At 49.3% G+C, this 27,828-nt stretch overlaps 1 protein-coding gene across 1 annotated transcript; it reads left to right on the forward strand.

The window, feature by feature from the left end:
* On the forward strand, positions 1–27,243 carry LOC123370123 (arginyl aminopeptidase). The gene is made up of 11 exons (XM_045016368.1): positions 1–402; positions 8,573–8,713; positions 12,727–12,878; positions 15,902–16,018; positions 16,200–16,435; positions 17,651–17,764; positions 19,750–19,862; positions 22,985–23,093; positions 24,656–24,880; positions 25,778–25,920; positions 26,873–27,243. Exons 1-11 carry the CDS (start codon positions 22–24, stop codon positions 27,035–27,037), a joined length of 1,896 nt encoding a protein of 631 aa, XP_044872303.1. The 5' UTR covers positions 1–21; the 3' UTR covers positions 27,038–27,243.
* Positions 27,244–27,828: the final 585 nt, after the last annotated feature.

Raw genomic sequence — 27,828 nt, forward strand, 5'->3', positions numbered from 1 at the left:
CCCAGGCCGGCCCCAGTAGCGATGGCGATGGCGGCGGCGGGGCGGCGGGTGCCGGACGTGGCCTCCGCCAGCAGCGCGGAGAGCTTCGAGCTGCGGCACCTGCACCTGGCGCTGCGCGTGGCCTTCGGGCCGCCAGGCTCCGGGCAGCTGGAGGGCGCGGCCCGGCTGGAGCTGCGCTGCCTGCGGGACGGCGCGGCCGAGCTGAGCCTGGACTCGCACCCCAGCCTGGCCGTGCGCCGCGTGGGGCTGGCGGCGCCGGACGGGGACCCGCGGCCGCTGCGCTTCGAGAGCCGCCCCTTCGCCAGCTACGGCTCGGCGCTGCACGTCTTCCTGCCCGAGCCGCTGCGCGCCGGGGAGTGCCTGGCGCTAGACATCGCCTACAACACGGGCGACGGGCCGGGGGTGAGCGGGCGGCCGGGAGCCGGGCTGCTGAGTCCTCGCTGGGCCCTGGGGTCCCTGCCCCCTAGTCCCCTCGCTGGGCCCTGGAGTCCCTGCCCCTGAGTTCCCTGGCTGTCCCCCAAGCCTGCCCCCTAGTCTCCTTGCTGCCCCCCTGACCCCTCGCTGGGCCCTGGGATCCCTGCCCTCTAGTCCCCTTGCTGCCCCCCCATCCTGACCCCTCACTGCCTCCCTGAGCTTCTGACTTCCTGATTTCCTTGCTGACCTCCACTGTGACCTTTTGCTGCTCCCCTAGGCTCCTGATCCCACAGTCCCCTTGCTGCTTCTCTGGGTCTTCCTAGTTCCTTTGTTACACCCACTCCCCCGCTCCCTATCCTCTAATCCACTTGCTGCCCTGCACCCTGACCCTGGGCCTCCTCCATCCTAATTTCTTTGCCCTGCCTTTCCTCCCTGGGGCAAGATCTCCAATCTGTCAGTCTCCCCAGTCCCTAACGTGCTGCCCACCTGTTTTGTCTCAAACTTTCTCGCTGAAAGCTCCCGGCTTGCAGGTGGCAGGCACTTCAGAGGGGAAAGCTCCTGCACTGCCGGCAGCTGGCTCATGGCAGAGCAGAGGGGATGTAGATACCAAGGGCTGAATTCATAGCTCCCTGTACTGAGCGAGCGGCACTGTTTACAGCAGTGCAAAGTGGGTGCAAAACACGGTCCAGGCAGGGTGGCAGTGTTTGGCCCACAGTTTGCACTGGAGTAAATGACGACACTGGGTGTGAGGCAGTGACCTGACTGGGTTGAAAGAGAAGTAGAGGAGGGATCTGGAGCAAGTCCACAGTGTGATTTAGCCTGGCTCCTAAATCGACTGGGGGAGTATGGGGTTGTTGGAGGATAGAGATCTGGAAAGCAAGGAGCTGCAGTGAGAAAAGGGAGTGATGGAGGCCTGAAAGGGGCGGTGGGGGGGAACTATGGTAGCCATATTTAAAGGTGTGACTTGCAAACATATGCCTGAAAGGTCAGGGTGACAGCAAGATTATGTGAAGTGGCGGGTAGGTGGGGGAGAAGGAATTGTGCGTAAGGGGGGAGGTGCGCCCTTTCTCCAGTGTAGCCTCTTTGGACATATGTAGCGGCAGGGTGGTGAGTTTGCTTGGTCAGGACGGGCAGGAGTGTGGCCAGGCAGGAGGGTGGAAGCTCTGTATTATCCAAGGTTGAAGTTAGAGATCAGAGAAAGCAAAGCAGGGGAGGAGGAAACTACCCTTTTCCATCCCCTTGTGCTCTCCTCAGGTCCCCAGCTCAGGCTCCAGTGATGCTAACCCTGATTGCAACGAATCACCCCCTTTTGGTAAATCTAGGCAGCGGCAGGTTCTCCAAGAATGGGGTGTGGATGAGTTCCAGCCCATGAACTCGATCCCCTGCTAGGAAGCACTAATTGATAGTAACCCTCAGCAAGAACTTCAGTTTTGGTTTCTCTTGAGCTTCTGATTCCTCCTGGGACCAGGCCCAAACTGCTCCCAGCTGAAGGGTCCTGTTTCTTTCTGTGCATTTGCAGTCTGGGATCACTGACAAGTTTTCTGGTTCCAGCCTTATCTAGCGAGTTTAATTTCCTGGTAGCAATCTCGTAACGTTTTTTTCAAACCCCACCCCATCCTTGGGCAGGAAGGGAGTGGGGTGTTACATGCCTCCAGAAGGCCGGGTCTGCTCAAGGAAATGTGCTGCAATGATCTGCCTGTTAGAGAATAGAAGTGCCAGAGTCTTGCATTTGTCAAGAGTTAAAGTGAAAGTGTCTCTGTCCTTGCAAAGAACAGGACTCAGGGTTATTTTGTTGGCTTATTTATCCCAGACCCACCCAGCACCCTGGCTCCTTTCAACAGTTAAATGAAGGCCTTCAAGTTGTTCATGAGAGAGGAGCTAATACAAATGGATGAGCTGTAGTAATTCTGAATTATAAATGCTGAGAATAAAAACTTCATGGCTAGGAATGAGCAGCCCAGCTGGAATGAGAGAGGAGCGGATCCAAACCTGTGCTTATGCTTGGAGGGCCAGCAATAACTGCTGATTTATTTGCTTTTTTGCTTCCTAGTTTGGGGCAGGAAGTGGAAATGCTGTGGCAGCATGTGTGAGCCTGAGAGTAACTGCCTGTTTCCAGCTTGGTCAAAAGCAAGAGGCTTTGCAAATGTTGAGCTCCTCTCTTAGGCCTGGTCTACACTAGGACTTTAAATCGAATTTAGCAGCGTTAATTCGAACTAACCGCTCAACCGTCCACACCAGGAAGCCATTTAATTCGAACTAGAGGGCTCTTTAGTTCGAATTTGGTACTCCACCCCGACAGGTGGAGTAACGCTAAATTCGACATGGCTAGCTCGAATTAGGCTAGGTGTGGATGCAAATCGAACTTAGTAGCTCCGGGAGCCATCCCACAGTGCACCACTCTGTTGACGCTCTGGACAGCAGTCCGAGCTTCGATGCTCTGAGCAGCCACACAGGAAACGACCCGGGAAAATTTGAATTCCTTTTCCTTTCTGGACAGTTAGAATCTCATTTCGTGGTTGGACATCGGGGCGAGCTCAGCAGCACCGGCAGCAATGCAGAGCTCTCCAGCAGAGGAGTTCATGTAATCTCTGAATAGAAAGAGGGACCCGGCATAGACTGACCGGGAACTCTTGGATCTGATCGGTGTGTGGGGCGAGGAGTCTGTGCTTTCGGAGCTGCGCTCCAACAAACGGAATGCAAAGACCTACGAGAAGGTCTCCAAAGCCATGATCCAGACAGAGGATACAGCCGTCATGCAACGCATCGCCGCGTGAAAATCAAGGGCCCCAGACAAGGCTACCAAAAAATCAAAGCGGCAAACGGATGCTACGGAGCCTGCCACCACTGCCCCACCAGTGACCATGGACTCTGATGATGGGACAGTGTCGACGGACAGTTCCTCGACGATGTTCACGGATGGGGAAGATGAGGAAGTGTTTGTGGAGGACGAGGCAGGCGAGAGCGCTTACAATGCTGGTTTCCCCGACAGCCAGGATCTATTCATCACCGTCACGGAGATCCCCTACCAACCCTCCCCGGCCATGAACCCGGATCCTGAATCAGGGGAAGGAGCAGTCGGTAAGTGCTTTAACCATGTTAACTTTTATTCTTAATATAACAGGAATCTGAAGTGTGTGAGAAGGAGGTCTCTCTATATATGGTGATAGAACAGAAATCCTCCTGGGAGATCTCCACGAAGCTCTCCTTCCGTTAATCGATAAGCATCAGCAGGAGGTTCCTGGGGAGAGCTGCCTTATTGGGTGCTCCGTGATAGCACCCTTTTCCGCGCGAGGCTTTCATGCGGTATTCAGGGAGCATTGCCTCCCCGAGCACGGCTGCATCGGTCCGTGGTTCGTGATAGATTTCACGCAGCATGCGCTCTCTATCTCCTTCAGTGCCCGTCCTCACGGTGATCTCGCTAGGAGACTCATGCATCTAAGTAGTGGAATTACTGTTATGGTGCGCCTGGTCCAAAGTATTTTTAATAAATCCACGGACAGACGGCATAGCACAGACTCAGCACGCAGCTGCGTGACGAGCGTAACGGAAAGCCAAAGAATATAATGGACGCTCATGGAGGGAGGGGGGAATGAGGACGCAAGGTATCCCACAGTTCCTGCTGTCTCCGAAAAGTATTTGCATTCTTGGATGAGCTCCAAATGCTTCTAGGGTCAAACACAGTGTCTGCGGTGGGTCAGGGCATAGTTCGGCAATTTGCGCACACACCCCACCCACCACCAGAAGTGAAAGGGAAAACAATCCTCTCTTGACTCTTTTACATGTCACCCTATCTTTACTGAATGCTGCAGATAGACGCGATGGTGCAGCACTCAACACCAACAGCCTTGCTCCCCCCACGCTATGGATGGCTGATGGTGCAATATGGCTGGTATCCGTCCTCATCATCAGCCTATTGGCACATGGGGCAGTGCAAAAGGACTGGTAACCATGCGTACTAGCATCTGTCAGGTCGATCAAGGGCGCCTGGCCCTAATTTTTCATGGTAGATGGTGCAGTATGGCTGGTAACCGTCCTCATCATTGCAACAGGGGGCTGAGCTCCATCAGCCCCCACCCTTCCTGTGTAAAGAAAAGATTGAATTGCCCCTGGACTAGCAGAGGGATGATGGGCTCCTTCATCCACAGTAATTAATGTCCTGCCTGGACTATCATTGCAGCTGGAGGCTTCCTTCCACTCATTTCTCACAAACAAGTCACTGTGTCTTATTCCTGCATTCTTTATTACTTCATCACACAAGTGGTGGGACAATGGTATGGTAGCCCAGGAAGGCTGTGGGAAGGCCGGAATGAGCAGGTGGTGTTGTTGCAGGAGCACCCCCTGTGAATAGCATACAGCTCCAAATTTATGCAGGATCGGACACAGAGCAGCTGTGCTATCTGGTTCTATGATACAGTGGTTCTCTAGTACACTTGCTCATAATCTAGGCAGGACTGATTCTATTTTTAGATACCAAAAAGGAGGGATTGACTCAGGGAGTCATTCCCAATTTTTGCTTTTGCGCCCCTGGCTGCTCGGCCAGGGGCACTTATGACAGCACCAAATGGTGCAGTGCAAAAGGACAGGTAACCATGCCCATCTTATTACCATCTTATTACCAATTTATGGTATGGTAGATGGTACAATATGGCTGGTAACCATCTCTGCTGTCATGCAAAAGCATGCTGCTGTGTAGCGCTGCTGGACCGCCTCTGTCAGCGGCATCTAGTACACATACGGTGACATACACAAAAGGCAAAACAGTGTCCATGGTTGCCACGCTATGGCGTATGCCAGGGCAATTCTGGGAAAACGGGCTTGAAATGATTGTCTGCCGTTGCTTTCCCGGAGGAAGGAATGACTGGCGACATTTACCCAGAATCCACCGCGAAAATTATTTGTGCCCCAGCAGGCACAGGGGTCTCAACCCAGAATTCACAGAGACAGCCTAGACTCAGTTAATTGTTCGCAAAAATGTATCTTTGCAAGGAATTCACTCCCTGTTTCCCATCTCACAGCTTCCACTGTCTCCAGACCTGCCACAGCATCCCCCTCGCAGAGGCTGGCAAAGATTAGGCGGAGAAAGAAAAAGACAAGGGACAAGATGTTCGATGAACGTATGGGCTGCTACCTAGCCGAGGCGGACCAGCAGAGCCAGTGGAGGGAGACCGTCTCTCTGTACCAACGCTCACACAGCGAACGGGAGGAGAGGTGGCGTGAGGAAGACAAGCAGGCGACTCAAACAATGTTTGGACTAGTGAGGGAGCAAACGGACACGCTCAGGCGCCTTGTGGATGTTCTGCAGGACCGCAGGAGGACAGAGCCCCCCTGCAGTGTATCTGCAACCGCCCTCCCCCGCCACAAAGTCCCATACCCCCCTCACCCAAAATAACCAGAAGGAGGGGAGGGGCGCCAGAGGCCGTGTAAACTGTCACTGCACCCCAGCAGAGTGCTCAAGTACCCAAAAGCTCTCATACCCTACATTTGCAGAAGTCGTTCCCTTCCGGACTCACACAAGTCCCAATCCCAGTTCCATCCCCTAAGTGTCTACTTAAGTAATAAAAATACTTTGCTGTTAATTACTGTTTCCGTCATGTTTTTTCAAAGAAGACTGTGTTTGAATGGGGGGCGTGGGGAAGGGGGTTGTTAATTGCATAGGACAGTCACCTTTCCCAGGGTACAGACACGGGGGCAGGATCAGCAGCGGGTCACACACACAGTGCAGTCAGTAGGCACCATGGTCGGTATGGGAGGTGGTTTCCAGGTTCTGTGTGGGCGGGGGGATGTGACTTTGTAGCGGGGGAGGGCGGTTACAGATCTTATACAGCGGTCCTTGTCCTGGACCGCTGAGTCACGCAGCAGAGGAATCTGTATCCGTACTCCTCCGCCACAAGGTCACATATCCCCCCGCACACAGAATTCGAAAAAGAGGGATGGCAGGCTCCGTTGAAAGAAGCATTCCGGCACTGCGGACCGCTCTAGGAGCAGGAGCCTGTCATTCGTTGAGTTTAGAGGCGGTCTTTACATCACCGCACACCCTACCCAGCACAGTCTGCCTCCCAGTTTCAACCCTTTAACGCAAAGTCATGAATAAAGAAACCTTTCTTCAGTAACAATGGGACATGTATTTTTTTTTTTTACACGTGTGTTGGAAGTGGGGGAAACGGGGTGAACGGGGTATGTAACCGAAGAGGAGAGTCAACAGTCAGTGGGTAAAGAAACAGGGGCAGGTTCAGCTTCTCTGTAAAGAAACTGAACAGTCACAGGTCACGCTGCTCGCTGGTATTTGAAGAGTTCCTTGTCGCTGTCCCAGGCGCCTGTATAGGGCTTCATGAGCAAGTGCATTAGCGGGCAGGCTGGGTCCCCGAGGATGACTTTAGGAATCTGCTCATCCACAACAGTTATTTCGTGGTCCGGGAAGAAACTACCTTCCTGCAGGCGTCTGAGCAGCCCACAGTTCCTGAAAACACACGCATCATGAACCTTGCCCGGCCACCCGACGTTGATGTTTGCAAAACGTCCCCTATGGTCCCCCAGTGCTTGCAGCACCATTGAAAAGTAGCCCAATTTCTCATCAGCTGACTGTGGAAGAGGTGGACGATAAAGTGCGAGGAGGAGAAAACGGCGATGATCGCAGCGGGCTCCATGCTTGCAGTGCTGTGGCGTCCGCGCTGTCACTGACCAGAAAAGTGCACGAACAGATTGCCCGCAGGCGCTTTCAAGGAGGGAGGGAGGGAGGTTGTGATTGACGGTTCAATGACGACACTTACCCAAAACCACCCTCGACACATTTCTCCCCCCAGCAGGCATTGGGGGCTCTACCCAGCATTCCAATGGGCAGCGGGGACTGCGGGAACTGTGGGATAGCTTCCCACAGTGCACCGCTTCCAAAGTCGACGCTGGCCCCGTGAATGTGGACTCAGAAATTCGAATTAGTGTATTTAGTATGGATACACAAATTCGACTTCATAAGGTCGAATCCACAAATTCGAACTAAGTTGATTCGAAATAGTCTTGTAGTGTAGACAAGGCCTTAGTGGTCAGAGTTGAGAGAAGCAGCTGATTTCTTAGGCGTCTTAGCCAATTTATTTATTTTTTTTTAGATTTTTCACTTCAGTTGTCTAATTTTTGCCCGTCTGGATTCAAAGGGGGATTTCAGTCTCATTGAAGCAGGCTCTTGATCACACCAGCATAAATTTGGAGGAATCTCTCTGACTTCAGTAGAGTTAATCTAGGTTTACACAAGAGTAAATGAAATCAGAAGTCAGTCCAGAATAATACCCCTTACTAAGCTTACTTCTTGTTTTGTTTTTCTTAAAGCATTTTGTACACCTGAGTGGTACTTAGGGCTTGTCTGCAATGGACAGGGTTTGCTGGTATAGCAAGCTGGCTGTTCGCCCTAGGGGAGACGTACCTTATGCCAGTTCCCCAAACAAAATAAGTGTACTGGAAAAAGGATTCTTTTGCTTGTGTAACTTGTGCCTACCTTAGGGCTTTTGCCAGTAGAGCTGTGTCGTTTGGGAGGGGATGGTTTTTTTGCACACTCCTGCCAGTAAAACTTTCTAGTGTAGATCAGGCCTAGCGCCTCCCTGGGAAAATCACTGATGTGCCTAAGTCCTTTTGCTGCTATAGCTCACTTCATTTCGGGAACCTGGGAGAAGTTAAACCAACAAAAGAACTCTTGCTGGTATGAGCTGTCTCCCCACTAGGGCAGTTTGCCAGTGTGAGTATACATGTATATTTGTGCTGCCAAACCCTTTCTAGTGGAGACAAGGCCTGGGTGTGGGCTGTACATCCCGGGGAGAGCTTGATCAATTTACAGCTGCCTTAAACTACTTAGTGGGGTTTGGCTACACAGGGAAATGGAGAATCATTATATGGCTGTAGCAATGCTTGTAGAACAAGTGAGTCTAACTTACTCTTGTTTGATTTTTACTGACTTTCCCTCTCCTTGTTCTTCCTGCTGCTCCAGATGTCCTGGCTGGACTGTTTCCAAACAGCCCTGAAGGAGAAGCCTTTCCTTTATACCTCTGGCTTTCCTGTGCTTAACAGTTCCTTTTTCCCCGGCTTTCACACTCCAGCAATAAAAAGCACCTGTTCTGCAAAAATCCAGGTAAAGTCTCCCATCCCTCACATGAAGCTGTCTCTTGTCTCTCATCAGGTTTCTTGGCTCACTCCAGAGCAGACGGCAGGGAAGCAAAAGCCTTATATGTACACACAAGGCCAGGCTGTTCTCAATAGAAGTTTTTTCCCGTGCTTTGACACCCCTGCAGTTAAAAGTACATATTCAGCCACTGTAAAGGTAAGCAGGAAAGGCATAAGTGTGCAAATTGGATCATTGTGCAAACTGTATTTAGGATAGAAAATTCATTTATCAAGAGGGCATCCGTTTCCAGGCATTTTTGCAAGGAGAAATCTTAGTAAGATGTCTCTTCAGCTAGCTAACCTTATTAAAACAGAACGTTAGGAAGTGCTGTGAACATTTGTCACCTATGTCTGAGATTCAGGACAGCTGAAAGGCCCTGATCCTCATGCAGAGCCCATTAGTCAGAGTCCTCCATGTGGACTCTGTCATGTCATGCTGCTCCCAGCATGTGCTGCTCCTGCTCCTTGTTTGCCAAGCATAACACAGTTACCTTCTGATCCCTCCTTAAAAGTGACCTGCAAAGGACACTTGAATAAAACAATTGTACTTTGAGTCTCTCTCACTTTTTAAATGAATAAAGAAGGGCCTGAAAAGGCTTTTTTTGGGGGCCGGGGCCGGGGGGGAGGTGTCTTTTCTGGTGGCAGAGGCATTGCTTTTTCTCTTTAAGTGTAGAAATAACCAGCATGTGAAGTCTGGTCTTCCTTGGTTTTGCTAGAGCACTACTGGGTGGGAGTGGGTTTGGAGTCAGCGTATTGCAAGCTCTTCCATCTTATAGAAGGGAGGGTGCTAAATCTTTTACACAGAGGTACTCGATCCAAAATATGTATGGGCAAATGCAGTTAAGGTAGTGTTAACAAATCTCTTGCTAGCCCTTCGTGATGGGACGAGCGCCTTCCAAACATTTAAAAAATAGAAACAACAAGATGGCTTCCTCCCAGCACATAGAGAAGTAGCTTGATTGGTTTATGGGAGATTTTGAGCTTTGTTCATGTGCGTTATTGAGGGAAAGTGAATTCAAAGTGCTGATTGTTTGTGTGCTGAAGCCTATGCATGGTTCCAGTGGGGCATAGCTGTTATGGGTGGTCGTGATTGTAGTGAGAGAGATGGTTCTCTCTGGTACCCAGGGCCAATCTCGCAGTAGTCTTGGAATATCAGGGCAGTGTCCTGTATCCAGGGAGGAGCCAGAATGGAGTGGTAGAGGGGCAGGGATGGTATGATATTTACCAGAGGTGGTTTTTACCCAGTAAAATGTTTTTGTTTTTTTGGTTTTTTTTTTACTACACTGGGAAGAACTCATTATTTTAAAAACTGTTTAATTAATGCACACCATGTATTACATATTCAAATTGTGGTTCCATTGGGCAGTAGGTTTGGAGATTAATTTAGGGTTGTACGAATACTAATATATGTAATTATAATAGTGGACGTTGGAATGGCTCTGCATATTTTGGTTTGGTATTTTCTCAATGAAGTTATACATGTCATGACTCATATTTCAGTTTTCAGTGTCATACAAACAAAAGTCAAAAACATTCAATGATATGAGGACAACAATAATGCAGAGTAGGCTCGAAGCATTAAACAATCAGAAGCATGCAGAATTGCTGATTACCAGTCCTGGTCCATTTTGCCATGCAGCAGTCTGTCGCAGAAGACCAACTTTGATGCAGTGGATCGACTGAGCGTATTCCTCAGTTCTGAATGGATGTATCCAAAGCTGGAAAAAATTTGTCCTGTGCTTGTTGAACTTGCAGGACACCGTTGCAATTGCCACACCAGTTCAATGAAATCAGATGGGATATCAGCATTCTTTAGATTTTTTCCACTCTGTTAGAGGAAACGTTTTCCTTGATAGCGTCTGAAAATGTTGATTTTTTTTATAAGGAGTTTTTACTTTAAATATAAGTAAATATGGCAGAAACTTGGGATTTTTGCTGAGCAACTGCTGCCTTGCATTTTTTTTTTTTTTTGGTCAGTTGACAATTTCTTCTCTGCATGTTTTGGATGAAGGAGGTTGGTCAGTGTGTACATGGGTAAGTGCCTCCTGAAATCTCTTTGTGCACCACATAAAGCAGAAGTACAAATCTTCATTCATTTCACATGCAGCATCAGTTCTTAAAGTGTCCCTTTGGAGTGTGTCAAGTGCAATAGCAGCTGGGTTCAACTGACCGATCAAGTTCTTTGCTTTTCAGTAAATCTCTTAATTATTGTTTATACTGACGACTCGGTCTTCAAGTTCTGCATCAAGATCACTCGCAATCCTGAGATGTGACCGATTTTTAACATATATTTCCATCCATGTTGGTTGACTGTTCCATTGTACATCCCTGGGGACTTGGGGTTTTACAGATCCTTGGCATTCTTTTAACCAAGCTGATGGTGATTACGAAAGTACTTTTGTAAATCTGCAACATGTGTCATCAAAGCATGTGGTTTAAGGTCTTGTCCGAGTGGATTTAGCCAATGTCCTACACATCCATACGTAACCAAGGTGTCGTCATCTTGTTCCAAATCACTTCTCGTATTTTGCATCTTTTTCTCGTTGTCAGGCAGCTGTTAACAACACAACCGTACCGTTCATTTGTAAATGCCTTGGCTTCTCTTGCCAGTGTAGCACAGTACTTTCCAGTTTTCTCATTGCTTCCAGTGTGAACTGCTGATGCATAACCACCGTTTTCCCTATCTGCACCCAGTTCGTTATCACTGCGCACATTACTCCATCTAGTTTGTATTAATGTAACTGCTTCTCCATGCAATTTGGCGTGTGCTTCCACCTTCAAGCCAGCATCGGGAACTGTGTCTAACAGTTCACCTGCTGCCTGCTTTTGACTAGGTGTGTTGTAGCCTGGCCTTAGCTAGCTTGCCGGAAAAGTTGGACGCTCAATAACAGAAAAGGGACTACGACAGCCATAAAAAACTTGTGCAATCTTCAAGGCTATTTTTTGTTTCAGTTAGGGAGTTGTTTTTGTTACAGACGCATCCCTTTGTGGTTGAAAAACTGTGATACTTCCTCCTCGTCTTTGCCCAACCTGGAGCTGGCTTCTTTTTGTTGTACTTGGCAATGGTAGTGCAGTATTATCAGTACCTTTTATCCTCCGAGTGTGAATCTAATACTTTTACATGTTTTACATGTTTAACCAACGTCTGTGATTCTCGTGTCTTTGTTACTGAAAGGTGGTAGCTGAGAGTTTATCGTTTCCAATAACTCAGCCGGCATTGCTAATATATCAGGATAGAGGTTAACTCCTCAGCCTGAAATACTGCATTCAGCACACACCAGAAGGCCAGTGGCTATGGCTGCTGCTGAGTCCATCACTCTGAGTTCTCTTTTGACCACTGCCACACTTAATTACCTACAGAAGGGATGGGGAAGAACTTTGATCACACATTTAAATGCAGCTCACTGCAAGGCAGGTGCTTCTTTACCTGCTGCTCAGTTATTGCCTGCCTGCAAGGCACCCACCTAAGTGGAAATTGGAGCAACAAATCTTATTTATGTAGGGTCTTAGGCAGCACTGCAGGTGCATGAGGCACTTCACAAAACAGTGCAAGAGAGTCTCTGACGGGTTTACGATATAACACAGGAGACAGGACAGCAGCACAGGTAGAGGAGACAGTGATAAGATTACTGGGGATGTAACGAACCCACAGAGGATTCAAGAGAGAGGTGTGTTTTAAAAGTGTCCTGAAAAGTAAATAAAAGAACAAAAGCCCTGGGCTGTGCCCTTTTCCCCCAGGGTATGTTACGCTCAGGATTTTGGGTGGGGAAGGGCTGACTGTTATAAATGGGAACGTTAAAATGGGTCAGGATATGTCCATGTGATAACACAGTGGCTCAAAGCTTGTGCTGTGTGTGGAGCTGGACAGGTTCTCCGAACCCTCGTGTTCAGAGTTCTGTAAATTACCCCCCTTTGTGGTGGTGGTCCTAAGGGAGCCACTGCCTTTGCCTCCCCCTGTCTGTCAGGAGAAGCCTGAATGCTTTCCCCTGCCTTGAAAGGGGTGGTGGGGTTTGAGATCCAGGTGGTAGGAGCGTTGTTGGCGGGAGCTTGATTCTGGGAATACTCATCATGGTCACAGAGCAGTCAGGATAGCTCAAATCCACCCCTAATGTGTGCAGTGTGACCCTGCCTCCCCTGAAGGAGGCTGTTTACAGGTGTCTCCGTTGCTAGGTCCCTGAAGGCTTCACAGCTATGATGAGTGCCACCACCTGGGAGAAGCAGGAGAAGGACAACACATTCACCTTCAAGATGTCCCAGCCAATCCCGTCTTACCTGATCGCCTTGGCTGTCGGCGACATAGTTTCTGCTGAAGTCGGACCTCGGTAAGAAGCTGCCCTCTTATTCACAGGAGGAGGATCGTGCATTCAGTTATAACAAAGCTTGTTGCCTTGGTTGTAGCTTAGGTCTGAAGGGTTTGCCTCCCTAATGAGCATATCTACCATCCATCCCCTTGTTTGAGGGGAGCTCTTCCCCCACCTCAACTCTTTGTGTGAACACTGGGTAAAACTCGCCACTCTAGGCTCCCATGCACTGTGGTGTTCCCCTGATAGCTGCCTTTTCCACACTATCTGTCTTGCAGCATGTCTGCACCCTGTCCTGCCAGCTACTCGTGAGCCCAGGGGGTCTTGCATGAGAATAGAATTAACCGTGGGTTCTTTGTTACTATAAATCTTTGTCAAAACCAACCCAGTCATCTAAAACTTGGTTGCAGCTCTGCCAGTCGTTAGCAGGTTATCAGTTCTCATGCTTAGCAGGAGACTTCATAACCCCTAAAATCATAGGACAATAGCAGATTATACCCCTCCTGTCTGAGTAGTGCATCTGTGGCTTTTAGTACGCCCCAGATTATCTCGTTACGGATCACCTCTCATTCCTTGTCCTGGGCAAGTTTTTTTTTTCTCCTTTCTGGGCAGAGGGGAATGCAGCTTAAAAGTGGTGCTGTGGAATTGCTCTCCTGAGCCCTGTTGTCCAGCTCTGTACCTTGCTTTGAATGTGTTCCCCAAAGTAACCTACGCAGAGGGCTCTTAAAACATATTTACTGTTGGATCCTGGGCACACGGGAGTCTGGCCACTCCTGCTTAAGGGGAATAAGTCCCCCATTTTTTTTTCAGCTCCTTTAATTCATAGATTCATGGGCCAGAAAAGATCATTGAGTGTGACCTCAAAACTTGCTTGAGCCTTGTTATTAAGGACTAAAGATTAAATTAACAACACCTGCAGTAAATGTCTCATTAGCCTCGTTTATGGCCAGACCTTTATTCTTCTTTGGTTTAAAGTCCATTAACTGTTAAAACTTCCCAGTTCTACACATTCAGCAAAATGCCTTAACGTTTTTTGTAGCAAATGGCCACTCTCCAGCCTCCAAATTCCCCTCCTCCATGCAGAGATAGTAGCCACTAGATCACACAGGCGTGCAGAGGAGAGGGACGTTAAGGACAGCAGACTGGAGCAGATGACTCTTTGTGCATTGTTCTGTAGGGAGTGATGGCGGGCCGTGCCTAGTCAGGCATTTTTCAAATGAAATTTGAGAAGGTATCCTTAACACGCAAGGAAGTTAGAAAGCAAGCTGCTCTATCATAGAATATCAGGGTTGGAAGGGACCTCAGGAGATCATCTAGTCCCACCCCCTGCTCAAAGCTGGACCAAATTCCCAACTAAATCATCCCAGCCAGGGCTTTGTCAAACCTGACCATAGATCTGTAAATCACCGGAGTCTGAGCACATCGCCTAAGGCTTCTGAAGGAAAGAAAGTACTGAGCTAGCTTAAGCTTTGCTATGAATCCCCAGACTGTGGTTACTTACTGAGAAAAGAGAGCTAATGGGGGAGGTGTCTCCTTTTAAAAAAGAAACCACAACGCCGATGGCGATGCTGGTGGCTAGGCTGGTGACTCTAACCTGGGTTCCCAGGCAAAGGAGCGTAAACAAAGATTTGAACAATACACTGGGATAAGGGTAACCTGATAGGCAAACCAGCAGCCATGCCACTGTCCCCATCGGAGCCCTATGAGTCAGTGACAGCGTAGATCAAAGTGATAACTTGTGTGCATTTACCAAAAGGTCCTTTGCTAGGCTGGGAAAACAAATGACCAGAGGGTGCGGTGGCTGAGATAAGTGGTTACAGGAAAGGCTTTCCTCTAGAGTTGGTCTCTGCTCAACTTTTGTGGTGGTATAACTCTGTCAGTTAGGGCATGATTTTACTGACATTAATATAGATATATCTGATTTCCCTTCCCCTACGGGAATAAGCCACCCCAGGATAAACACTTAACATTGGTATGATTGTGCCCACACGAGGGGAGATTGTACCAATGGAGCTAGATCAATATAGAGAAAGCTGGACAACTTGTGGGCAAGAATGAGGCCTTGGAATGGGGCGAGTTCTCCAGGGTGCGGCTCTGGAGCTTGGGGGTGGAGATTGTTACATCTATTAATGACCTGGAGGAGGTAGTGGGCAGGGAGACGAGGATAGAACTGTTCTGGTTATTGGGGGATTGAGTCCCCTGGGGCTTTGAGGAGCTTGACAGCAAGTGAAATGTCTTTAAAACGTAGCTTTGATTTTTTTCCCCCATCCTCTCCCTACCATGCATCACGTCCATCCTAGGGGGCTAAAGACCTGTGGACAGGAAGCCTTATGAATTCTAATAGAATCATAGAAGATCAGGGTTGGAAGAGACCTCAGGAGGTCATCTAGTCCAACCCCCTGCTCAAAGCATGACCAACCCCGACTAAATTATCCCAGCCAGGGCTTTGTCAAGCCAGGCCTTAAAAACCTTTAAGGATGGAGGTTCTACCACCTCCCTAGGGAACCCATTCCAGTGCTTCACCACCCTCCTAGTGAAATAGTGTTTCCTAATATCTAACCTAGACCTCCCCCAATAACCATTTCTCGTAACCGCATGAAGCCTGCAAGCTTCAGACTCAGGATCCTGGTCAACTTGAATGTCACGCTTCCATCTAGAAGCCATGTGCTTACAAGACCCTAATTGCAGACAGCTTGGAGCGAACATGTTTCCTCGTGTTAGGTTTTTCCTTTCCCTTGTGTATTTGGCAGCGTGTTGTATAGAGTCCGTTTGCTGAGCTGTAGTTCTCCCTGCAGAAAAGGGTCGCCAGCAGCAGCAGGGGTGGAACTGAGCAGGCAGAAGTGTGCAGATGCTGGGGGCTGGGGGTGAGGAGGAGGAGTGGGGCTGAGCCGGTTCCAAGGCTGGGTTTGGGGTGCCAGCCTTCCCCACAGGTTCGAATCATACCGGCTCTCCTCACTGAGGTACCATGCAGCACGCTTGGTAAGGACGAGGCTCAGTCTGCCCTGTGTTTGTTGCAATCAGGATTGTTTCTTCGCTCTCCCTAGGAGTCATGTGTGGGCTGAGCCCTGTCTGATTGAGGCAGCCAAGAAGGAGTACGATGGTGTGATCGAAGAGTTCCTGGCGGTGGGGGAGAAGCTCTTTGGACCATATGTTTGGGGCAGGTACAGCTCACCTGGTTGGAGGGCACTGGGGTGCTCTGGATGGCTTTGATTCCTTCAGGTGCCTCACTCGGTCTTCACACGTTAGGGCTGGGGAGGGAGAGTCACCCGGGCACTCTCCTGGCCGGGGGCGGGGGAGAGGGAGAGGCGGTTCCTTACTGACCGCTCTGCCTGCCTTCCCCAGGTATGACGTTCTCTTCATGCCGCCCTCTTTCCCCTTCGGCGGGATGGAGAACCCCTGCATCACCTTCGTGACCCCCTGCCTGTTGGCTGGAGACCGCTCCCTGGTGGACGTCATCATCCATGAGATCTCCCACAGCTGGTTTGGCAATCTGGTCACCAATGCCAACTGGGGCGAGTTCTGGCTGAACGAGGGCTTCACCATGTATGCCCAGAGGAGGATCTCCACCATCGTCTATGGTGAGGGCCCAGCCCCTGGCCTCTGCTGCAAGGACCCAGTCCTGCCATCCACCCTTTCAGACAGAGCCATGCCCTGGCTGGAGACCCACTGATGTCACTAGTGCTCAGTGCTGCACAGATCAGAGGGCTGGGCCAGGCCTACGTTCTGTAGCTGGACACGTTTCATGGCAGCGTCTGGGGATCTGCACCAGCTCCTAAAATATCTGAGACGCGATAGGGTCGTGTAGAGTGACGGGGGGAAGAAAGCGGTTGGACTGTCTGTTCTGCTTTTTTTTAAAGAGGCTTTTTCTACCTTTGTATAGATTAGAAATTCCAGTCTTGTCTGCTGTGGGCTGCTGGAGCATGGTGGGGGATAGCCAGACATGAAGGAAGTAAAACCTGGTGAGATGGGGGTGTGATTTTTATTCAGATTCTTTGAGTCTTTAGTTAACACCTGTTTAACGCAAATGCCATGGAAATTAGCTACTTATGAGCTAGGTGGTATTTTTATTTATGTATCAAAAGACCTAAACCGGTTTGGCACAAACACACTTTTTCTTGGTCACATTGTAAGAGATTAGACCTTCTAACTTGAGATGTTTGCATAATTCTGTGAGGTGGCAGCTGTAAATTTAACTGGTGATGGGGGCATGCTCGCTTTTCCAAACGTTTGTTTCAGAATGCTTCATTTGCAGCGTAAGAAAATTCTTTCTTCTCAGTTCACTCTTTCCGTGCCCTCAGTAAAACACATGTAGGTAGATTCTACAGGTCAGCATTTTGGTGTAGTTGTCTAGTGACTTTTAAAAGTACCTTTCAAACAAGTGGTGGAGGCTGGCCTTGTGGCTGAGTCTTGGGAAGGCTGGGGCTCTCAAGCGATTCTCTGTGAAGGACTCGCTCCTGGGTCTTCACTACAAAGCTGGCAGGGCAGAACTCCTCTAGTTTGTAAGGTTGCTTGACCCTGGCAGGCAGTCGTAGCGGGCAGCACATGAGGTGTGCCCCGAAAAACCATGGTACCACCCCCTCCCTGCATTGATTTCTTCTTCTTCCTCTAGTCTCTCTCTCTCTCTCTGAATTAGCTACGCTTCTGCTCCAGGAGCAGTGATTGCTTTGCCCTCTTGCTGGCCTTTGAAGTAGGGGCAGCCCCGAAGGAACTTTAGAGGGCAGTTTGCCGTCCTCCCCAGCTCTGATGGGAAAGTGCAGTTTCTCAATGCCAAGTCTCTGTCTTCTTCTCACCAGGTGCTGCTTACACCTCCCTTGAAGCAGCCACGGGAAGGGCCCTGCTGCGCCAGCACATGGACAACACGGGAGAAGATCACCCTCTAAACAAGCTCAGGGTGAAAATCGAGCCAGGTCTGTGCTATCTCCAATACCCCACTGCAGAGAACCTGGTCGGGGGGACAGGTCTCTGGGGCCGTCGGCGTTTAACTCAGTAATGGCTTGGAATAAAACTGCATCTACAGTAATAATGCTTAAGGATTGAATAACTAGGGTGTGTTGAGAATAGACCATAAAGCGGCATATGGATTGCGTACAGTGTGGCTATCAGACATGCATCGGTATAGTCCAATCACCTTGCTACTGTTTAACATGAAGGCTAATTATTAGTAACAGTGTTATTTATAAAAGCAGCAAAAAGTCCTGTGGCACCTTATAGACTAACAGACGTATTGGAGCATGAGCTTTCGTGGGTGAATACCCACTTTGTCGGATGCATGTAGTGGAAATTTCCAGGGACAGGTATATATATGCAAGCAAGAATCAGGCTGGAGATAACGAGGTTAGTCCAGTCAGGGAGGATGAGGCCCTCTTCTAGCAGTTGAGGTGTGAACACCAAGGGAGGAGAAACTGCTTTTGTAGTTGGCTGACCATTCATAAGAACATAAGAAAGGCCGTACTGGGTCAGACCAAAGGTCTATCTAGCCCAGTATCTGTCTACCGACAGTGGCCAATGCCAGGTGCCCCAGAGGGAGTGAACCTAACAGGCAATGATCAAGTGATCTCTCTCCTGCCATCCATCTCCATCCTCTGACGAACAGAGGCTAGGGGACACCATTCTTACCCATTCTGGCTAATAGCCATTTATGGACTTAGCCACCATGAATTTATCCAGTCCCCTTTTAAACATTGTTATAGTCCTAGCCTTCACAGTCTTTGTTTAATCCTGAGCTGATGGTGTCAAATTTGCAGATGAACTGAAGCTCAGCAGTTTCCCTTTGAAGTCTGGTCCTGTTATTTACAGAGTACCATAGGTGTGATCAAAGTCCCAAGCCTTAGTAGTTAATTTATATACTGAAGGCAAATTTAAAGGAACAGGCTATAGGTGGGCCACAACTTACACAGTGGATGTCTCAGGTTAGGCACCACAAGAAGTGCCCTGGGTTTTCTGAAGGCCCTAAAAACCCTCAGCTCCCATTGACATCTGTCACAGCTGTGGGCGTTCAGCAATTCTGAAAATCAGGCCACTCTTACATGGGTGCCTTAAACATGGGTTAAACACCTGGTTTTTTTATGCTGTGCCTTTACTCTTGTTTTAGATAAAAGCTTTGAGTAGCCCTGACATTCGTAGCACTAAATGATGGAGTGTTTCATGACAGGCAGCTGTTGATAGAAGAACATGCAGTTAGCAAAACAACCTCAATATTTTTACCTTCCCTTTGCAAGGCGATGTGCCAGTTTTCATGAAGTTAAAGCATCATGAAAACTTTGAGTGTCCATAAAGCCTGAGGTTTTGGAGCTCGGCCACTTCAGAGTTCCAGATAAACAAACAAGGTGCATTTGTTAAAATTTGAAATAAGGGTGATTTTTTATTCTGTACTGAGAATCAGTGTGATCAATTTCCTTCAAACTTTGCCCCCTCCAAAAAATCTCAGCTGGCTTGAGAGTGATCTGCCAGTCTCCAGGCGAAGAAGAGGTTTCTGGCCAGGGACTGAAAAGCGCATTTATAATAGCAGCCTGGTTGCATCCTCAGCTTTCTCCGTAATCACATGTGACTAAATAAATTTCTGTGTCCTCTTGGGTTGCATCCCTAGCAAAGAAGGTGGCTGGTCTCTAGGAGGAATGTGGCTGGGTGAGAGGCAGTGGATGAGCAGGGGGAAAGTCTACTGTGCATAGCATTCCCTGTATGTCTCCATGAATTACACAGGGTGGTTCAGATCTGAACCAGGGTGGTGCTGGGTGGAGGGGCCAGAGGCCACTGCCCTTTTGTGCTTCATGTTGGAGGTGGAGGGCAGCTTCTGGGGTTGAAGAATGGGAATCTAAGTAAATTGGAAGTGTTTGTTTTAAATGGTGGTTTCTTTCGTAAAGCTCAGGCCCTTGTCATGTCTTTGACACACTAGGCGTTGACCCTGATGACACTTACAACGAGACCCCCTATGAGAAGGGCTACTGCTTTGTGTCCTACCTGGCGCACCTCGTGGGAGACCAGAGCAAGTTTGATGCTTTCTTGCAGGTATGGGGTGTGGGCTCGCTGGCTTCCGCCTAAGGAGCTCTATGTGCAGGGATGCACAGGGCCTGGAGGCAGGGAAACTCACTCCCTCTAGCGTGTTTGTTAGCAAGGCTTCTTTCCTGCCTGTTGGTACATAAGTGACAGCATCGCAGGTTCTTGGTACTTTCTGAGCTTGCAAATAATACCACTATCCCCAAGACCAAAGCTGTCCCTTCTGCCTTGGGCTGGGACTCTCCTGGGTTACCCGAAGCCCTGTATAGATCAGAATTGTGGGCTGCAAACCTAGCATTAATGTTCAGTATGAGAACCCAAGCGCTTGAAGTGAGGAAACATAGTTAAGACTGAAGGCCAGTTTAGGCTTTAATGCCTTGACTTATGGAGTCTCTTCATACCTTCCACGTTGTACTATCTTATACAGTAAGCAGCACTCATTAAATGTGGGTTGATTAGATCTTGAGAAGATGTACAAAGCAAGCCAGGCTTGAAAAAAATTCCTTTAGTACAGTTTGAAGTTGTGGGTGCTTAAAGCTGAGCAGTCTGGAGCAGGAGGGTCTCAGGTCTGGGACTTTTCCCTGCGTTAGATGCTCTCATCCCTCCAGACCCACACACTAGACTCTAGCCTGGAATCTATCTGGAAAACTGCATGAGAGCTTCAGCTGATGGCTCTTAATATTCAGAGAACAAAAACCCAGGCCTTGCGCAGCATGGGCTGGCCGGCAATGGGACTAGTGCCACTGGGGAGCTGAGTCAGCACCTCTCCTGAGCAGTCAGTGCAGCCTCTGGCCTCAGTAGTAAAGGGCTCTATAGCATCTGTCACCTAATGATTTTGACAGGTTTCCAGGCTCTCTCTTTGCTTTGTGTCCAGCCCTGTAGAGTCATTTTTGGACACGTACACTTTTGCTGTGGCAGCCATTTCAATTTTAAAAAAAGCATTTAGGGGGAGTATTAGGATTGCTTGTGTTTCACATTTAGAAACATTTAAAAAGTTTTAAGGTTAGAGGGGAAAAAAGAGAAGTCTCTTCAGAACAAAATAGGCTTTACACACATTAAGGCCCTTTTGCATAAAGTTTAGTAAACAGGAGTAAAGTATTAAGACAAATAAGACACATTTTTCTTTTAGGAGAAAAATATTTGTATGTGTTTAGGTTATTTTGAAATAGTCTGAATGCCAGATGTTTTTAGAGAAAAATAATTGTAAGACGTGTTAAATAAAGGCATTAAATATTAGTAATAGAACTTTTAGAGAAAATGGGGGGGTACACAAGACACAAAGTGAGATAGAGGCTGTAGAACAGCCAAGAAAAGCAAGAACCTTTCAGCTGGTTACAGAAAGAGTGAGAAGCTGCAGAGAAAGTTTTAAAACAGGAGGAGAAGAAAGCCTGTGTCACTGACCAAGTGGCAGAGAGAAGCCTGTGACTGTCACTAGTCGAATGCCAGTAATTCCAGGACTGTCAGCCTTGAACAAGCCACACCTCTTGGCTGTGCCAATCAGAAGCTATTCTTTAGACATGTCATAGAATTGCATTTTCCTGAACCAATCATAATGCGCGAAGAGGCATGGTTATTGACCATTGGCCTGTTTCAAAAATGTATCTCTTAAGCAAATAAAATAAAAGACAAATGTTGTACATACCTCAAGTTTTTGTAGCAATACACCAACCTTTTTTTTTTTTTTTTTTTAAAGTGATCTTGGTTTTTAAAGTTTTGCTTAATGGAAAACTGCTCTACAAACTTATTACTTAAACTGTAAAGAGAGCTTTAGATTTACATGCTTTATATAAAACACAGGCTGACGAATGAAAAACTAGCTTATGGAAAACAGGTGATAGCATTTTTAGCTCTGATAAAAAGTATTATTTCTCTGCCACATCCTTTTTCTTTCCTAACTTATTTAAAAATCTAAATGCTATAAAACCAATTAAAATTTTAATACATAAACTTTTAAAACACCAGTCAAAAGGAGCATGCATGTAGATTTCTTTATTTACAAAATGTATCTAAATTTTGCAGATGTCCTTATTTCTGTTTTAGTTTTGTACCAGGATTAAGTTACCTCTTTTTACATAAAGCCTTTAACATTTGTCTAGAAAAATGGTAGAAAGAACTTCATGAAAGTTGTGTGCAAATTGGTTTAAGAAAATGCCATTCTGAAACACACACCCAAGCAGTCCTAATGCTCCCCATAAAAGCAATAACAAAAAAAATTCAAAATGGCACCATGGGAAATGTGAACACGCCCAAAAATGAGACTGGAAGGTGGGCCATAAAGCAGAAAGGGGGTGTGGGAACCTGTCAAAATTATATGGTGATGAATGCTATAGAGCCCTTTACTATTGGTCTCAAAGGCCACTGGGGGCATGGGGAAGCATGTTCTTGTGGGCTAAGTACGGGGCAGTGCAGGGAAGAGAGTATAGGGCGTCTGTATTCTAATTCCAGCTCGTGCGTCATGTCTTGTTTCCCCCTGTACAATGTGGATAAAAGGCCATCCCCACACATGGGGCTTAGGGGCCTGGTGAGCTGATGTCTGGGAAGCACTCTAGGGATGGTGAGTAGGATTTAGAGAGGAGGGGAAGAACTTGGCAAGAGAATGGGATACAGGAGGGAATGAAGGGGACAGAACAGAAGATTGGGAGCCAGTGGCCAAGCATGTGGGGGGTTGGGTGGAGGGAGCAGGTACTTGAGAAAAGACTGGATGTGGGGAAAAAACCATGAGACTGGGCTGGAAGGAAGAGGAGGGGGAACAAGATGACCAGCCAGGCATCTTTCAGCCGTAGTTGCCATCACGTGTGCACGTGGTCGCAGGGGGGAGCAGGCTTCAGTGCCAAACAGCTGGCCCCATTGCTCCCAGCATGGGGGGCTGCTGGTGACCTTCACCCCATGAAACAAAAGGAATTGGCCACGGTTGGGATGTGGGGATCAGAGAACCCTGTCACGGAGCTTCCCTGCGTGCGCCAGGGCCGTCAGAATGGGCAGGAATTGGCTAAACGTGAGGGGGAGAGAGGCTGGGGATCCAATTAACAACTGGAAGTGGAAACAGAATTGTTTAAAGTAGTTTGACTTAAGCCCTGTGGGTCTGCGCTGGCCCTGCCTTCGTGGAGCTAAGTACGAGCACCTTGTCCCCGCAGGCCTACGTGAACCAGTTCAAGTTCCAGAGCATCGTGGCCGACGACGCCCTGGAGTTCTTTCTGGAGTACTTCCCGGAGCTGAAGAAGAAAGGCGTGGCCACCATTCCAGGTCAGTATTGCTGTCGAGTCTCAGATCTCCTTCCAGGCACTGAAGAGCCGCAGCCTCCTTGTCCTAAGTGCCGGGGACTTGCCAAAACCAGAGAGAAACCTTCGTATGGGACTCAGTAGTAACCAGCAACTGCAGCTTGTTCCGATTCCCCCTTCTCCAAGGCTCGAATTGGGCCAGGTCAGTGACCCAGCACTGCCTGAGGCTGCCCCCGCCTTCTCCAGAGTCTCAGCTTCACTTTTATTTTATTTTTTTAAGTTAGTTTCTTATCTAGCACCTGTAGCTGTATCTCTAGCTATGGATTTCAGCCGCTTTTCCTTATCTCTTTTCCCTCACCCTACTAATGTAGGGTGCCCTTTGCCCATAGGTTACTGGGGCTTTTCCCTCAAGCTTATTAGCATGGACAACAATTAGTTACCATGGCATTTGTGTGACTGGACATCTGTGGATGTTCCTAACTTAAATATCTAAGGCTGGTATAAGCTGGCATCTTGTGGTTACCTATGTATTTATAACACGACTCTATCTTGTGACGTCTTGTGATATAGGGTCATTTTGGGTTACTTAGGTCCCATCTTTAGCATAGCCAAACAAACTAAGGCCCATGGCCTGTTGTCTTTATGGGCTTGAAACATGTAGGCTTTTACCTTAGTGCCTTAATCCACACCTATACCTTATTTAGCGTATGCCCATATATCTTCAGCAGCATAGCTGGCTACAAACCCATGGTGCCAAAGAACCCTTCAAAATGGAAATGGCATGTAGCCAAAGCAGAAATGCTGGCCTGAGTTTGCAGAGAGCCTGAAACAATCAATCCAACATGGGAGCTGCCCCTTCATCTCAGTGGGATGTTAACTCAGATGCCCATTGATGGGTTATGGACGGAGCTAAGGACAGGACTGGTATTACTTTTCCCTCTCCTTAAAGTTGAGCCCTGCTACTCTGGCCCTACCAGTCAGTTTGTTACTCTGTTTATTTACATGCTAACTGCTGTGTACTCTTGCATTTATTTGCCAGACGCTAATGCACTGCCTCAGCTTTCCCCAAAGAGAGCTGATTCCAGGGCTAAGTCCACTTGCTCCCCGCCCTCCTCCCCCTCGCCCTTCTGATTAGAACTGGGGTAATAAGATGTCATCCACAGAACTAATAACTAACTAGGGTTTCAGTAACGCCTGTGGCAGATCCCCCTGAAAGCAATGGGAATGTGCGGGTGACAGAGGATAGAACCTGTTACGTGGGATGATGCATTAGATGGAAAGAACCCAGCTTGACTCTCAGATCCCAGGCTGTTAACACAGTCACTTGTAAGCTCAGCACAGTTGAGGCAATGAGAGATAACTGTGGCGCTCGCATGATGCAGTTTTACCAAGGAGATGGAGCTTAGAAACTAATCTCTCCATTCTCAACTTCTCCTGCGTTTGCTATTGCTCTGTGCGACCGCTTGGGCACACTGGCATGCGGCAGAATCCAGCTCCATTGCAGCTCCTGCCTGCTCTGAGCATGCTTGTTCTGGGAGGTGGCTTGAGTGATGAGTCCAGCTTCTTCTCTCCTCTTCTCCGCTGCAGGCTTTGAGTTTGATCGGTGGCTGAACACGCCCGGCTGGCCCCCTTACCTGCCTGACCTTTCCCCGGGAGAGACGCTCATGAAGCCAGCAGAGGAGCTGGCAGAGCTTTGGGCAGCCAGCAGTTTGAACATGGAGGCGATCAAAGCTGTGGACATCTCTGCCTGGAAAACCTACCAGCTCATCTTCTTCCTGGATAAGATCTTGCAGAAATCCCCTTTGCCAGACAGTAAGGACCTCTTCTGGGCAGGGCGTGAGTTGGGTACAACCGGTGGGCTCTGTAAAGCAGTGAAGCCTTAATGCAAACCCTACTGCGGTGTAGAAGCACGCTGGGTACTAGCACCAGCGACTTCCGGTACAGTCAGCTAGGTGGGGAGACGTGCGCCAGGCAACATGCCTCCAACCTCGCTGCAGCCGGGGGTGCACGCGCCAAGGGCCCGTTCAGCCGACCTGTCCCACGATGAGAGTCCAGTGGCTGGGCTTTAGTTTTGCTTTTGGGGAGATGCCACCATCTCTCCAATAACTGAGTGGGGAGGGAAGAGCAGGGCTGTGTTGGGGCCTTGCCACCTGCCTAGGATCAAAGAGAGAAATGACCGATTGCAAGTCAGGATAGCAGAACTTCACCCCCAAGCAAGCACCCTGCGTTCACTGCTGTGTACTGGTCTCCATCTCTCCAGAGCTCTGGTCCCTCTGGCTGCCAGAGCCGGGCGTAAAGTGTGTGCAGTCATTGCCTCCTTTGCTTGTGAACCTTTTCCCCCCCTGCTGAGTCTGAATGCCTGATGTAACCTGCTGAGTGCCTCTTGCTTTGGCTTAGCGATGATTACACCAGGCCCGCTGGCTGCAACGTGCTCGCGTCTCTGGTATGGGGTGTGGAGGAAATCTCTTTGTTCGATGACTCGTTAGTGACATGTCCTGACTCCGCGTGCCTTGGGCATGTGCTCTGTTAAACTGCCGCCATCTCTTTGAAGGCACATGGTGCCTGGACCACGTATGTGCAGCTTTGCTAAGTTGCAACCAGTGGCATTTTCAGCTGGTTCTTGCTGACCATACCCAAGTAAGTGCTAATGATGCTAGTTTCCGTGTGTCTGAGTCTGGCTGGGCTGACACGCCTGCTTTCACTTCCCAGCAAACGTGGTGAAGCTGAGTGAGATGTACCCGAAGATCTCCAAAGCGCAGAACGCCGAGCTGCGCCTCCGCTGGTGCCAGATTGTCCTCAAGAACAACCACGAGCCCGAGTTTGGCAAAGTCAAGGACTTCCTCCACAGCCAGGTTTGTGGGTAATGCCGTTGCCAGCTCCGTGGGGCTGGGAGTGCGTCAACCAAAGACCAAGCCCTGCTTTAGCACCGCGTGCAGCGTTACGGGGAATGCCGTGTTCTGCCCGGAGCCCTGTTGCACATTCTCTTTGGTTTTAGGCGTACATTTAAGGCCACAAGCACTTCCCTAAACCCCTTTGCAGTCAGTGGGATTTAAGCACATGCTGCTTAAAGTCAGCACATGCTTAATGGTTTTGCTGAATTGAGGCCAGAAACGGAGAGCACATTGAAGAAGAGAGCGCAGCAATAAACAGTGGGGTGTACATGCAGCATGGACGAGTGCCATTGGACCCATAACTGTATTTTCCTGACTCCAGTGCTTATGTGCAACCAGGTTTTTTTAAGTGTGGGAAGGGCTGAGCGGGACAGAGAATTTCATGGGGTTTAGGAACTGCCTGAGAGAGGGGGCTGTAGGTTCTTGTACAAACAGGTGCTGCCCTCTCTGTCTGCTCTCACTCCTCTAATCTGTTTGCAAGCCTTGCAAAGGTGCTAGTCCTGAACAAGGACTGTCAAGGTCACTTGCTCTTCTAATCCTGCCATTTTCTGTTGCCCTCTTCTAAAAGAGGGTGGGTTAGAGTTTCTGTTACATGGGGAAAGCTGGTTCTGCACAAGCACATCCAGATGCATGTTTGCACACCCACGTGTACTCTTTCCGGACGTTACACACTTGGATTTGGCTAACGTTTTCTGTGTGCAGCGTTTTTGGCTGAGGCCAAGCCTGAGGGATGTCGGCTGGAAGGGGGACTGTCTCAGGGAGCTGTGGGCGTGTTAACACAGAGGTTCTATGGGAAACTCTTCTCCAGCCTTAGTGACAGAGTGGTCCCTGTGCAGAGCACTGTAATTCATGGCTCCAGTCGTGTCTTCTAGATCCTAACCTCCTCATGGCCTTTGTGATTTGTACCTTGCAGGGGAAGCAGAAATACACCCTCCCCATCTACCGTGCCATGTGGAGCAGCTCCGAGTCTGCCCGAGCGCTGGCCGTGGAGACTTTCTCGGCCACGGCCTCTCAGCTGCACGTCAACGTCCAGAACTACGTCAAGAAGATCCTGGCTTCGGAGCCAGGGGGGACCTAGCGGCTTGTCCCAGAGAGACGCAGGCAGCAGGGCCTCGTGCCGCTGCCTCAGCTCTGCTGCATCCGTCCCAGTGATCCAGGGGGCCGCTCCCCATTGGAGCTGCGCTTCTGGGCCTGCCTGAGGCTCCGGCCCCCAGCTGGTGCGAACCCTCGTGGCCCCCTCGCTCACTGGCACAGATTTGGTTTTATTAAAAGCTTTGTAATTTGTATGCTGCCTGGTGGTGTGTGGCGGGGGCTTCTCAAGGGTCGGGGGGTCCATGTTAAAAGCAACGTGAGCTAGACCCAATCCCCATGCTACAGGTGGCTTTCTCCCTCATGCTAAGCACTAGCAGGTGTTTCCCTGCTGGGGGGTGAGATCCCAGGGCCCATGGGCTGCAGAGCACAGGGGTCCTAACCAGGCAGGGACCTTGGTGGTCCTTGCTGTGCTCTGGTAGCCACTGATGGCCTTCTGTCTCTCGGGGCTGTAGAGACCTGGGTCCTGTGCATGCCTGCCCCCAGGTGCTGGGGAGCATACTGTGGGCTGTCAGCCCAGGGACCCCTGCTCCTCGCCTCCTGCTAAGAGCCCAGGTGCTGTCTGACAGCTTGGGAGAGTGGGCAGGGGAGGGGATTCACCCATTGACACCTGGGTATTTTCTTTCAGTTCCTGGGGGGGGGGGGAGGGGAAGGGTGATGCATCCTGCACAAGGGGGGCCCCTCTGACTCCTCACCCACCAGATTGGGTCCCATCTTCCAGCACAGCATCCCCTCCTCTCCAACTCACTGGTGGGGCTCATCCACTCCATGCCCTGCCAT

This window comes from Mauremys mutica, chromosome 4 (genome assembly GCF_020497125.1).
Source record: "Mauremys mutica isolate MM-2020 ecotype Southern chromosome 4, ASM2049712v1, whole genome shotgun sequence".
Classification (NCBI taxonomy): Eukaryota; Metazoa; Chordata; order Testudines; family Geoemydidae; genus Mauremys; species Mauremys mutica.

Excerpts from the sequence above, each read along its gene's own strand:
- LOC123370123 (XM_045016368.1), top strand. The coding sequence starts at position 22 with ATGGCGATGGCGGCGGCGGGGCGGCGGGTGCCGGACGTGGCCTCCGCC. Across the intron at positions 12,879-15,901 it reads TCTGCTGAAGTCGGACCTCG|GAGTCATGTGTGGGCTGAGC; the intron begins GTAAGAAGCTGC and ends CGCTCTCCCTAG. Across the intron at positions 24,881-25,777 it reads GAAATCCCCTTTGCCAGACA|CAAACGTGGTGAAGCTGAGT; the intron begins GTAAGGACCTCT and ends TTCACTTCCCAG.